Source organism: Tyto alba, unplaced genomic scaffold (assembly GCF_018691265.1).
Source record: "Tyto alba isolate M040663 unplaced genomic scaffold, T.alba_DEE_v4.0 Super-Scaffold_1, whole genome shotgun sequence".
NCBI classification, from domain to species: Eukaryota; Metazoa; Chordata; class Aves; order Strigiformes; family Tytonidae; genus Tyto; species Tyto alba.
Window position 1 is genome coordinate 32,937,690 of NW_024881261.1, and position 10,913 is coordinate 32,948,602.

Here is a 10,913-nt window from a genome sequence, read left to right on the forward strand (position 1 = left end):
CTTTCACACCAGAAAGAGTCCCCCAGCCCATACACTTTTGGGATTTCTTTCTTACACAGCCTCTGCAAGTCAAAAAATCTAGTCACCTCTATTCAGTCAATTCCCGACACTATTCAAAGGATTGCTAATTCCAGTCTGCTTGAAAGATGCAGAGCATTCCCTCCCGTACAGCTTTTCTGCCTTCCCTTCTGTGAGCCAGTCAGCACCTGTTGGCCCATAAAAACACACCAGAAACACGGTACACCTGAAATGATCTGAAACTTCCGCAGCGCTGTGGGCAAGGAGATTGTGTGCTCCATGGAAGGGCCATCAAGCTGCTAAAGCAAAACTAGCTTTCTGGAGGAGATTGGTGCACCTCTGTCTGGATTATATTAAGGGCTAACAAGGGTTAACAGCGTTTGTTCTCTCCATCTCACCCCCTCCTCCTCTCTGTGCATTTCTGTCAAAGACCTGCTCTCAGGCCAGCCACCACTGGGATTAGGCTGCTCTAACAGTCTGGCTGACACTCTGTGCAGGAATAAAGTCCTGCTGTCTGGAGGGAGCACACACGAATGTGCTTCGCAGCCCTCCAGAAGGAACCCTAGAACTGAAAGAGCAACATCCAGGACTTTGAAGATTTCAAAATGATGCAAATTTAAAATAACCATTGAAAGCACACCATTTAAGAAAACACCAAAACTCTTAGAATTTTTTTTTTATTTTCTTGAAAGACTGCAGGCATTTTAGTTACTATGTCTGTTCAGGAGCCATATGGAAAAATCAGTTCTGTCCTGTTAAACTGGTTGCACAGTTTTGGTTTTCATCTGTCTACAGAGATCTAAAAAGTCTATGTTGTTTTACTTTATGATTTTTGGCAAAGAAAGCAAGTGGTCTGGGGATCATTTGGCCAGGAACACAATAGGTAAGCAGAGAATTTTTTTGTGTAACATATTTCTGAGAGTCTGAGAGTATACTGTTTGTGTAATTGAGTGAAGTCAGCCTTTAGGATGATGTTCTCTTCGGGATAAGCTGATTATAGGTTGGTTGGTCGCTTGGTTTGTTTGTTTTCCCGGACAAGAAAAGCTGAGCTGCTGTGCTATCAGTGTGGTTTGCAAGATCCTGTCATTTAAGCAGCAGAAAGGCTTTTTTTTAAAATCCTCTCCGAAGCACAGAGCAACTCAGATTCCGCTGTCAGAGGTAAAGCAAAATATTTTGGGTTATGTTTTGAATCTGTAAGCTATAGTTAGACTACAAGAATAACAAAGTTGCAAAGAAGTGACTCAGAGTCATAAGGGAAGCTCTGTTATAAGAACATTAAAAATGGAATTGATAATAATCTTAACGGTTCTTTAAACTTGCTCAGATGGTTGTTTAATCTTGCATTCAGCTAGGCACTAAAAATACTACACAGAAGAATATCCTAACTTTATTAGGGTGTTAAATAGGACATTCAGATGACCTAATAGTGATAATTTCAGTAATAATCCCACTAATAAAGATGTGCATTACTTTGGGAATCACAGATGAAAACAAATTTTGTGCATAAAAATCTACAGATGTATTGAGTACTATGTTTCAATAAGCATGTTTGAAATGGATTGAAAATGGAACAGGTCTTTTTACAAAGTCACTTTAATTGTGATGGACAGCAGGTCTGCTGAATTGTAGATCCTTTGAGTGCCTAACATCTTCTGCACATTTGTGGGCACCATGAGGAACAGGCTGATCTTGGAAATGAGTAAAAATAACAACGGATTGAGCCTTTGTCTTTTAAACTCTCTGCTGTCATTAGGCAATAATCAGATTTAACCAGGATCCTTACTCCTTGCTGCTTGCACTAAACTACTTTTTTCCTCAAAAAAGGATCTTGCTCACAGAGCTCCCTCTGCTTTCCAAATCCCTGAGCTACAGCTGGCACCTGTATGAAAGGTCTATGCCCTTCTCCCTCATATGCCCTTTCCACTTCTGCACTTTGCTTATGAAATTGGATGTAGCAGACACAAAAAGTTGTAAGGATAATCAATAACCTCACACAGCAGTGTTCTGTCAAAATTTCTTGTCCTAATTGGAGCCTCCTATCTGCACAGCTCAGTGCAGTATATGTGGCACAGCTTAAATAGCATCAGCATTTCCAGAGATTATTTTGGGGACTGTTTCTGTGCATTTCTTCCATAGATTCAAAGCTGATAATGAAGCTTTGGTAAAACGAGAGTGGGATACATAATTTTTGAAACGTTGTATCAGAGTGAATACAATAGAGCTGTTACATGTTCTAGTAAACAGCAAATGCCAAGATGGGCTAAAAGTGATACAGGTATGAAAGGGATGAGCAATACAAAGCTCTAAGATTTATTTATCTAGCTGCCCTACAGTAATAAAGTTTTACTCCAAATAAGATACACAGAGAGCTTAAAAACTCCTAAGTATCACTTTAGGGATTTTTATCCAGGATCCTCCACTTTTCAGTTTCTTACACTGCTCTGAATAACTGACTCTGATCCTCTTCTCTACACATATGTATAGTCACAACAGAAGAAATAAAAATTAAATAGTCTCTGACAGAATGGCAGAAGCAGTGTTTGGGATATAGTGGCCTCCTGTGAGTTTGAAAGTGACAGTTCCATTATGAATAACCCAGCCTTGAAATTTAGCAAATTAACACTATAAACTAGGAAAAAAATATTTTAAATATAATTCTCCACTTGTTTTGTCAGCAGTGAAAGGTGGGGTTTTTTATAACTGTCTTGTGATATTGCACCTCTGCTACATTGACTGTATTTTTTCTATAATAAAAGACCTCATAGCTGCTTCTGACATTAAATCTGTGCAGAGAGATGTTTTGAGAAATATTTCTCTGTGAACTTCAAGCAATTTAGCAAAACTGAGACTGACACTGTTTGAATGCCTGGCTTGCTGTGATTATGATAAATAGCAGGAAAGGCACAGAAAGAGAGCGTCTCTGATTATTTTCTTCCCCAAGAGAGCAGTTTCCATTCACTTTTGTCATCTCATTTTGCAGTACTGAAGATGTCTTGGTTCTGGTTTTATCTGCTTCTCCATCTTCTCATGACAGTTTGCTTGTGTCACTCTATAAAAGCACCCACCTCCAGTTCCCAACAAAGCTTCAAGACCGATCTCTTCAATTTCTACCACTCCCTGTTACTTGCTGATGGTAAGGAAACTACAGTTCACCTGCTAAAGGATATACCTAAAAGGTAAGAGTAAATCAGTCAGTGCTACTCTCTAATACTTTCCTATGACACTGGTAGCTGCATGCTACCAATACAAGCCAAGAATTGCTATGCGCCTGCAAAGCTCTATCAGTGTCCACTGAATTTCCAGAAAAATACCCCACTGCTGTCAAGCTGAAGTGTCATGACATCTCCCAGAATCTGAAACGACCCTGAGATGCATGTACACACTTCAGAGAGCTTTCTGCCATGTTTATAAGAGGAGCAGCAAAACTCATGGAGAATGAGTGGGCTCCAACAGCAAACAGTTAGGTCACATAAACCACTTGGCTTCAGAACTGCAGAGAGACATCAGCCATCCTACATTCACTGTAAAATATAACAATTTTACCTAGCAAATGAACTAGCCCCAAAATCAATATAATATCTACATAGACTTATCAGAAAAACTTCTGCCAATGTCCTGCATGCTGGGAGTGTTTTTGTTGAATGACACTAATGCTTGCTAAGATCAAAAGTGCTTTGCATGCAGAAATTCCACAGATTCTTCACTTCCCCAAAATACCCGCAAAGTTTTCTGCCACATCTAGATATGTAGGTCATCTAGATACTACAACTGCCACTGCATCTTGGGTAGCAAAGACTGGTCTACCTGTTGGGGAAGAAATGCACTTCAAGTGGTTTAATCAGACTGCACTTTGGACAGTGACCAACACAGAGATTCTGACACACACCCGAGCAGAAGGGTCACGGAGCAGAGAGCGAGCCAGATGGTTCAGTCTTGATATGCATTGCACAGAAACTGGAACACGGCACACGTTATATAATGTAGTGATGCTCACGAGAAAAACTAGGATCTCTCCTTGTGAAAGGGAAATTGTATTGAAATCTCAGAGAAAAGTGAATTTTACTATGCTCTTGTGGCATAACATTAAGATTCCAATTAGGAAGCAAAACCCCCTTCAGTTTAGCATGATCAGCTAAGGACCTTATGAACCCTGGAGTCATCCAAACAGGAAACCAAGAGATGACAAGTTTTGCCTTAAAGTAAAAGACTCAAGAATGTGGAACTGTTTCTAGTGAGCTTGACTTTGGCCCTGTAGCCATATCCTGAAAGTAAGCCAGACCGCTAGGCTGACATGATCTATCCATAATGACTAGGTTTGTCTCAGTAACGAACAAAAAAAGCCTTGAATTGCCTTAATTTAACTGCAGAGTGACCCAGGTCCAAACATTTCTGTGGTTGTATACAGTCCGTATACACTAAAACAACAAATAAACAAGCAACCAAAGGAGTGAGACAGGAGGCTGGGCTTTGTGAAGCAAAACCTGACGGAGTAGACTGAGGTCACTTTGTACCACTCATGCACAGCAGCCTCTGTCACGAAAGCAGGTAAACTAGAACTGGCCTGGATGAAACTGCCATTGACATCTGATAATGTTCAGGACTGGCTAAAACCATTCCATTACATCCACTTCATCTGACACCCAGGAAGACCTAAATATGCAAGATCATTTGAGGGAGGATAGGGTCTAAGAGCTTTCACTGAACTCCAGTCAGGAAATCCTGGGAAAAAGTATAACAAATTCCCCAGAGTTAGCCATCGGGTGGTTATCTAGAAGGCAGTCAGTTTAATCACAGACATCATCCAAAATAACCACATAAATACTGAGATACAATATTCACCTGAAGTGTGTTAAAATTCAGTGAAAAAAATATTGCCTATGGCAAGTGGATAAAACTTCCAGCAAATATCTGTGGATCAGAAAAAGAAAACAAGACAGCATGTATTCTTCCCACAGCTGAAGATTTCAGACATTCACCATCCCCTTGTGTTGATACACTTCAAAAGGCAACAGTCATTTCTACCCACAGTGGAATGATCACATCAAAATGGATGAATACAAGAGTCTGAGGCAGACTTGAATTTCCTGACACTTTTCCTCTGTTTTTAATCCACATTTACAGGTACTACTTTGTCCTGGAGGAAGGCAGAGCCCTTGCACCTTTCATGATAACAGTGACCCCCTGTGATGTTCCCATCGAATGGAGCATACTTGTGCACAAGGCTTCAGCAAGTTTCCTTGGAAAAGCAGCACGAGGTAAGACCTCCAGTCTGCCTAAGCAGAGACAGAGAAAACGTAGGTTATTCACAAGGAGTTGTGTTACAGGAAATTCCCCATAAGCTTAAAAATCTCATGCTTCCCCCTCTCCTGCAAACTGCCATGGGCTGAAGAGGACATCCCTGTTGCTATGGGTAAAACATGGGAGCCCATAGGATTTTGCCATCAACTCAAGTAAATTAAGAACTACACATGAAAAAGTCTAAATCTAAGGTTAATATTTGGGAACAACCCTGGGTCTTTGTGGCTCCATAAACACAGATCAGTTTCGTAAACTGTTCTGGTCCAAACTTCCATCTGCTGCCTCAGCTCTTTTTCTGCGGCTTAGGCCACTTGAACCAGTCATTTTGCTCCCCACAGTGATGCAGAGAAGTATTAGCTGTTTATTTTTCTAGGAATACCATCTACCATGGCAGCGGGCATTATGCTGCCCTTAGCCTAAGAGGAGATTCCATTTGCTTTCATGATTTTTTGAATTCATTTTTCAAACTAAAATCTGAAAGCTGCCATTAACAAGTTCTTACCTGTCAGGCAGGTACACCTGACTAGGAGTTCAAATAACGTTCCTCTGGTGATAAACGTTCCCTCTTCATAGGAGACAATAGCACAAAACTAACCAAACAAAACTCTCTTCATAGAAAGTATGAGTCTCCTTGAAGTAAAGTACCCCAAGAGACAGACACTGGAAGAAGAAAATTGTAGGGACATCAGGCACAATACAAGTCAAGCCTTTGCAAGTTGTGGTTTTATAATTACAGACTTTTTTAAAACATAATTTTGTAACTGCACTGCTAAAAGAAATCTACTCAAATGTTTTTTTAATAATTTGCCAGTATAAAAGGGTATTTTTAGTTCTAATTAATGTTTTCAGGAAGAAAATACGATGTTCTCTGACCTATGAACAATAAAACCTATGCAATGTGCTTTATTTCACATCTGTTAAAATAGGAGTTACGAGTCTGCTTTTTGCCTGCAGGTGCTCATGATACACAAGAGGTCTCCAAATCTCAGAGGGCTCCAAGCATGGTGTCTACCATTTTTAACTATAAGGGAAATTCTGTAGAGACTTACATGGGTATGTCTTCTCATTCTGCCCTTTACATGCTAGAGTTCTTATCCACTGAGCGAGACACACACATTACTGTGTATTTAGCAACTGACACAACATCTGGGCACCTCTATCCAGAACTTCCAATGGATCCACGCATAGATGTTATTGGCATCGGGCATAGAACAGTGACTCTGACCTGGAAACACAGTCCCTCTGTCTTGCAACATAGAGAAAACATCCAATACTGTCTTCTAGTTAATGAAAAACACAACTATAAGAGCTTATGTGCTGCTGAGACAGCAATCAGGTCCTCTGGAATGAAACTGCCACCTACATTAGCTTTGTCTCTCTCTCCGTACCTTCTTGAACCGCAGCAGGTGATGATATTGTCCAACAGTGAACTGAGCATCATCAACAAAGTGAGTAGTGGGGAAGTCAGGCAGATATGCATGGGTACCAAGAACATTTACACAGTGTCCAATCTCAGTCCCAGCACTCAGTATTACTTCGATGTTTTTGTCATCAATCTCCTCACAAATGCCAGCGCTGCTTACACTGGGACATTTGCAAGAACCCTGGAAGAACCTGAACCTAAGGTGACAGAGCTGAAAGACGGGAAAGTGATTCAGGTTGTCCTGGATGGGAAAAGACAGAAATTCTACGGTCTGCAGTACCAGGCAAGGCACAAGAAAATACAATTCACCTTTCAGTTGTGCCGTGGCCAAGTACGGGTTCACATAACAAAGAACGGTAAAATAGCGGCATCAGAAAACATCTCTGGGCTGAGGTATTTCTCACTGAAGGGAAAGCTGCTGGACACCTATTTGGTGCAGCTGAGGTCCACAGACGAATCTAACTCTTCTGTGAAAGTACAGGTGTCCCCTCACTTCCACAAGCCTTTATTCCCACTTCTTCCAGAGAGCTTAAAAATCAAGTCCTTCAGCAAACTGAGGACCTGCAACTCTGTCACCATTGCCTGGCTCGGAACACAGGAGGAGAGCAAGTACTGTGTGTACAAGAAAACAATTGAAGAAGATCAGGTCTGGATGGAACTGCAGAGTGCGGACAGGTGCTCTGGACCCGAATCCCGGCACAAGTCAGAGAAAGTGCTGTGCAAGTATTTCTATGATATAAATCTCCAGCGAGCCGTCACCACAGAGACCATTAAAGGACTGGATGCGGGGACACTGTACTTGTTTGATGTTTATCTCTTTGGGCCATCTGGCATCCCCATCAGATATCACAGCAAAGTTGTGAAGACCAGAAAAAAATGTTGAAGGTTTTCAAAAAAATGTTTTGAAGTGAGTGAACGAAGACTATTATCAAAACCTATGCCAATCCATGCCATAGCCCATGCAGTTTAAAATATGCTGACACACAAAAAATTTAAACACATGATATCCTACAGGGGAAACAGTTGTTTAGAACATTGCGCTTGCTTTTGCATCTTCTCTCCCATATAAGGTGGGGTATTTTTCCCTCAGCTGTCTCAATCAGACATCGAAAACAGACCCATGAAACAAATCCATGCACATGGAAATAAATCACCCACAATGGCACCCATGAGAAATAGATGGGTTACCTAAAATGCTTCTGAAATCCAATACAGAATTGACATGAACTGCCTCTCAGGAAGCACACACATCATTATTTTCAACTTCCAGAGAGTTTTCCACTTTGTGTAATTCCATCAGCTAAAAAGGAACTGAGAGACCTTATAAGTCAAGCTACTCTTGAGAAACAGAACTTCCCCACTGCTTGAACAGGGATGGAGACAAAAAGAAACTTTAAAAAGCAATAGAACTGGTGTAAAGCTCCACACCTTGAGTAAAGCAGGCTGAAATACATCTTCCCCCATTACCTGCATATTTGCTTGGCTTTCATTTCTATAGAGAAACTGTGCTTGGTTAGAAACAGACAAAAATTCAGGTTGGGAACTGGGTCTGGATCCAGCTTTTCTGGGGAGTATACAAATACACTGATGTGCTGCTGCCCATTGAGGAAAACAGCAAGTAAGTAAGCCATAGAAAGGAAGGTTTTATCTACAGTTTGTGGTATCGAGCCCATGTCTATCACCGTTTGACCTCCGAGTGTAATATACTCACTCTTTACATCCTTAACCCAGTCTATATCAATGAATGCATTGCTTTAGGAAAAAACTTAATGTGGCTTTCCTATTAAATATCATGGAGGAAAAATATTTGTAGTAAAAATCCTGACAAACATTTCTTCTGTTGTCCTTTCCTTGATTACATTCCCTAGATGACAAGAGACATACTATAAAAAAATTGAAAAAAAATAAAAATCTTGATGAAAAACCCCTTATGCTCAATTTCAATTATCAGCAGAAAATATTTTGCACAGATGCTCTTGGCAGGTCTGGAATTTACATATGAAAAGATATGTTAGATTCACTGACCCAGAGTTTGCCAGAGATATCTTGCCTGCTTTAATTCTTTCCTCTGTACTAAGCAAAGACATAAATGGTTAATTCCATTACTGTATATTTCAGAAGTTCGCTTGCATTTCACCGTCACCAAGGTTCTAGTTTACTCTGAACGATTATTATCTCGAAGCATGTTTGGAGGCACTTGGTCAGGACTGCATCAGTCCTCTGTGCACACATAGAGGATCGTGCATTTCCTGCTCCAAAGACTCCATAGCGTTGTGCACCCTGTACCGTGCATGCTATAGATTAGCAGACTCATTAGTCCCAGAAGCAGGGTTCTGACCTTCACATGGGATCAGCTGCAATATCTGGGCTTTGGCTAGGCTTTACATTCCTGCAGGCGCTATTCTGGATTCAGCAGTGCCATGGCAGGAGCCATTTGCTTTGTGACCTCCTCTCCACGCTCCGCGGCCTTTTGGCTAAATACAGGGCTGGCAACTACACTGCCTTCTTTCCAAGGCAGGCCTTCTCTCCATTTTGCTCTTGCCAAAAATAGTCTGAGCTCAAAGAGCAATAGAGGTCATCTCCACTTAGAAATCTTAATGTTTTCTTCTGCCTTCCTCCTCAATTTCATGCATTTATATTCTGGATGAACTTCACTTACATGCCCTAAAAATGACTGTAGTAACAACCATAATAATAATAGAGGAGGAACAGGAAGATCTGTTTAACTGCAGACACAATACACTCTTAATCCACTGCCCTCAGCCTGTCAGAGAATTAACCCTTGCTTTTGCCCTCTGTACACAAATGCCACAAAAATGTCACTTGGAAGAGGAAGATACATTGGCACCTTGCCTGATACCAGTGCCTCTACTGAATAATATCTTTCACCACAGAACTGGCTTTAGGCTTCTCAGCAAAACCCTTGTTTAGGGCTGTAGCCAAGAGGACTGAGGAAAGGATAGGAGGAGAGTGTGGGAGAGGGCAGAAAGAGCTGAGCAGTCAGAGGTGATACATAAGCAAAGGCTTGGGGTAGCACTGAGTTGACTGACAGTTAATCAGAATCTGGAGGGAAGGAAGTGCAGGTTTGGTGGTCAGCATATATTTTAGGGGGACTTTGAGAAGGACCAAGAGATTATCCTCCTTCCAGCCCCACCAGCATCTCTTCACTACCCCCCTCCCTGGCCATTGCCACATACAGAGGACTGGCTGAGGCAGAGACCAGCTGGGAGCTCGGAAGACCACAACTTACTGGTCCTGCAGCCCAGTCTGTGACAAGCAGAGCAGAGACTACTGCTGCTACTGCTGGGGGGACTGATGACAGTCCCTCACTCACAGGAGGAGCTGCCACCCAATCATACCCATCCCTCCACCAGAAAAGACCTTTGCGCACTGGAGAGAGCGCTTGGCTATAGAGAGCAAGATGCTGTTCTGTCAAAACCCACTGCTTCCGATACAAGCAGAGCAGGCAACCTGCCCTCCAGGTAGCAGCCCACTTGGCTTATGTGTGCAACCAGCCATGGTCTGTAATACAGACCCCAGGAGCAGCAGGGAATATTCCTCTCTGTTGATCTTAACGATGTGATTCTGCCTGTGTGCAACAGACTGCAAACCCATTTTCAATTCACTCATGCCCATAACATGCTTATGGGGCAACTTTTGGGTGCACTGGTTTTTAAGTCCAGTATCACCTTACTGACTCTCCTGGAAGTAAAGTTTCAGAGGTTTATCCACAACAAAACCAAAGGTGCTGTGTTACACCATTGGTGCTCTTCCTACTCCTACCAACTGCTCATGTGTCCAGTTCCCCATCTTCAACACTCGGAAGTCCTTCTTTTTCAAAGCTGTTTGGCATCTTTCCATCTCCTCTCCCTCCCATTTGACTAGTGCTTGCCTACTGCAGTCTGACCATAAATATTTCCCAAGCCACATTTACCTCTTTTATTTCCTTTATGCTTTCTGCAGTCTTTTGTGTTGAATTTCTAGGGAAACTCAGTTCCTTCAGTCCAGCCTGTCCCAAGCTGTCATAAGCTTTTCCCATATGCTCCCCATCCCCACTGAATCTGAGTCACATAGAAAGCACAGACCGATATCTTCATGGAGAAGATTTCAAGAGCAATGTTTTGTTTTTGTGGATTTAAAGTAAATCCTCAACATCACTATCAGGCCAGAGTAT

At 41.8% G+C, this 10,913-nt stretch overlaps 1 protein-coding gene across 2 annotated transcripts; it reads left to right on the forward strand.

Annotated features, from left to right (window-relative positions):
- The first annotated feature begins 441 nt into the window (after positions 1-441).
- On the forward strand, positions 442-8,570 carry LOC104358648 (protein NDNF). Of its 2 annotated transcripts, none has more exons than XM_033004304.2 (4): positions 442-901; positions 2,999-3,194; positions 5,140-5,273; positions 6,271-8,570. In XM_033004304.2, the coding sequence occupies exons 1-4, from the start codon at positions 829-831 to the stop codon at positions 7,620-7,622; spliced, it is 1,755 nt and encodes a 584-aa protein (XP_032860195.1). In that variant the 5' UTR covers positions 442-828; the 3' UTR covers positions 7,623-8,570. The 2 variants fall into 2 exon arrangements, with proteins under 2 accessions (XP_032860195.1, XP_009962574.2); XM_009964272.3 differs by lacking the exon at positions 442-901 and adding an exon at positions 1,066-1,176.
- Positions 8,571-10,913: the final 2,343 nt, after the last annotated feature.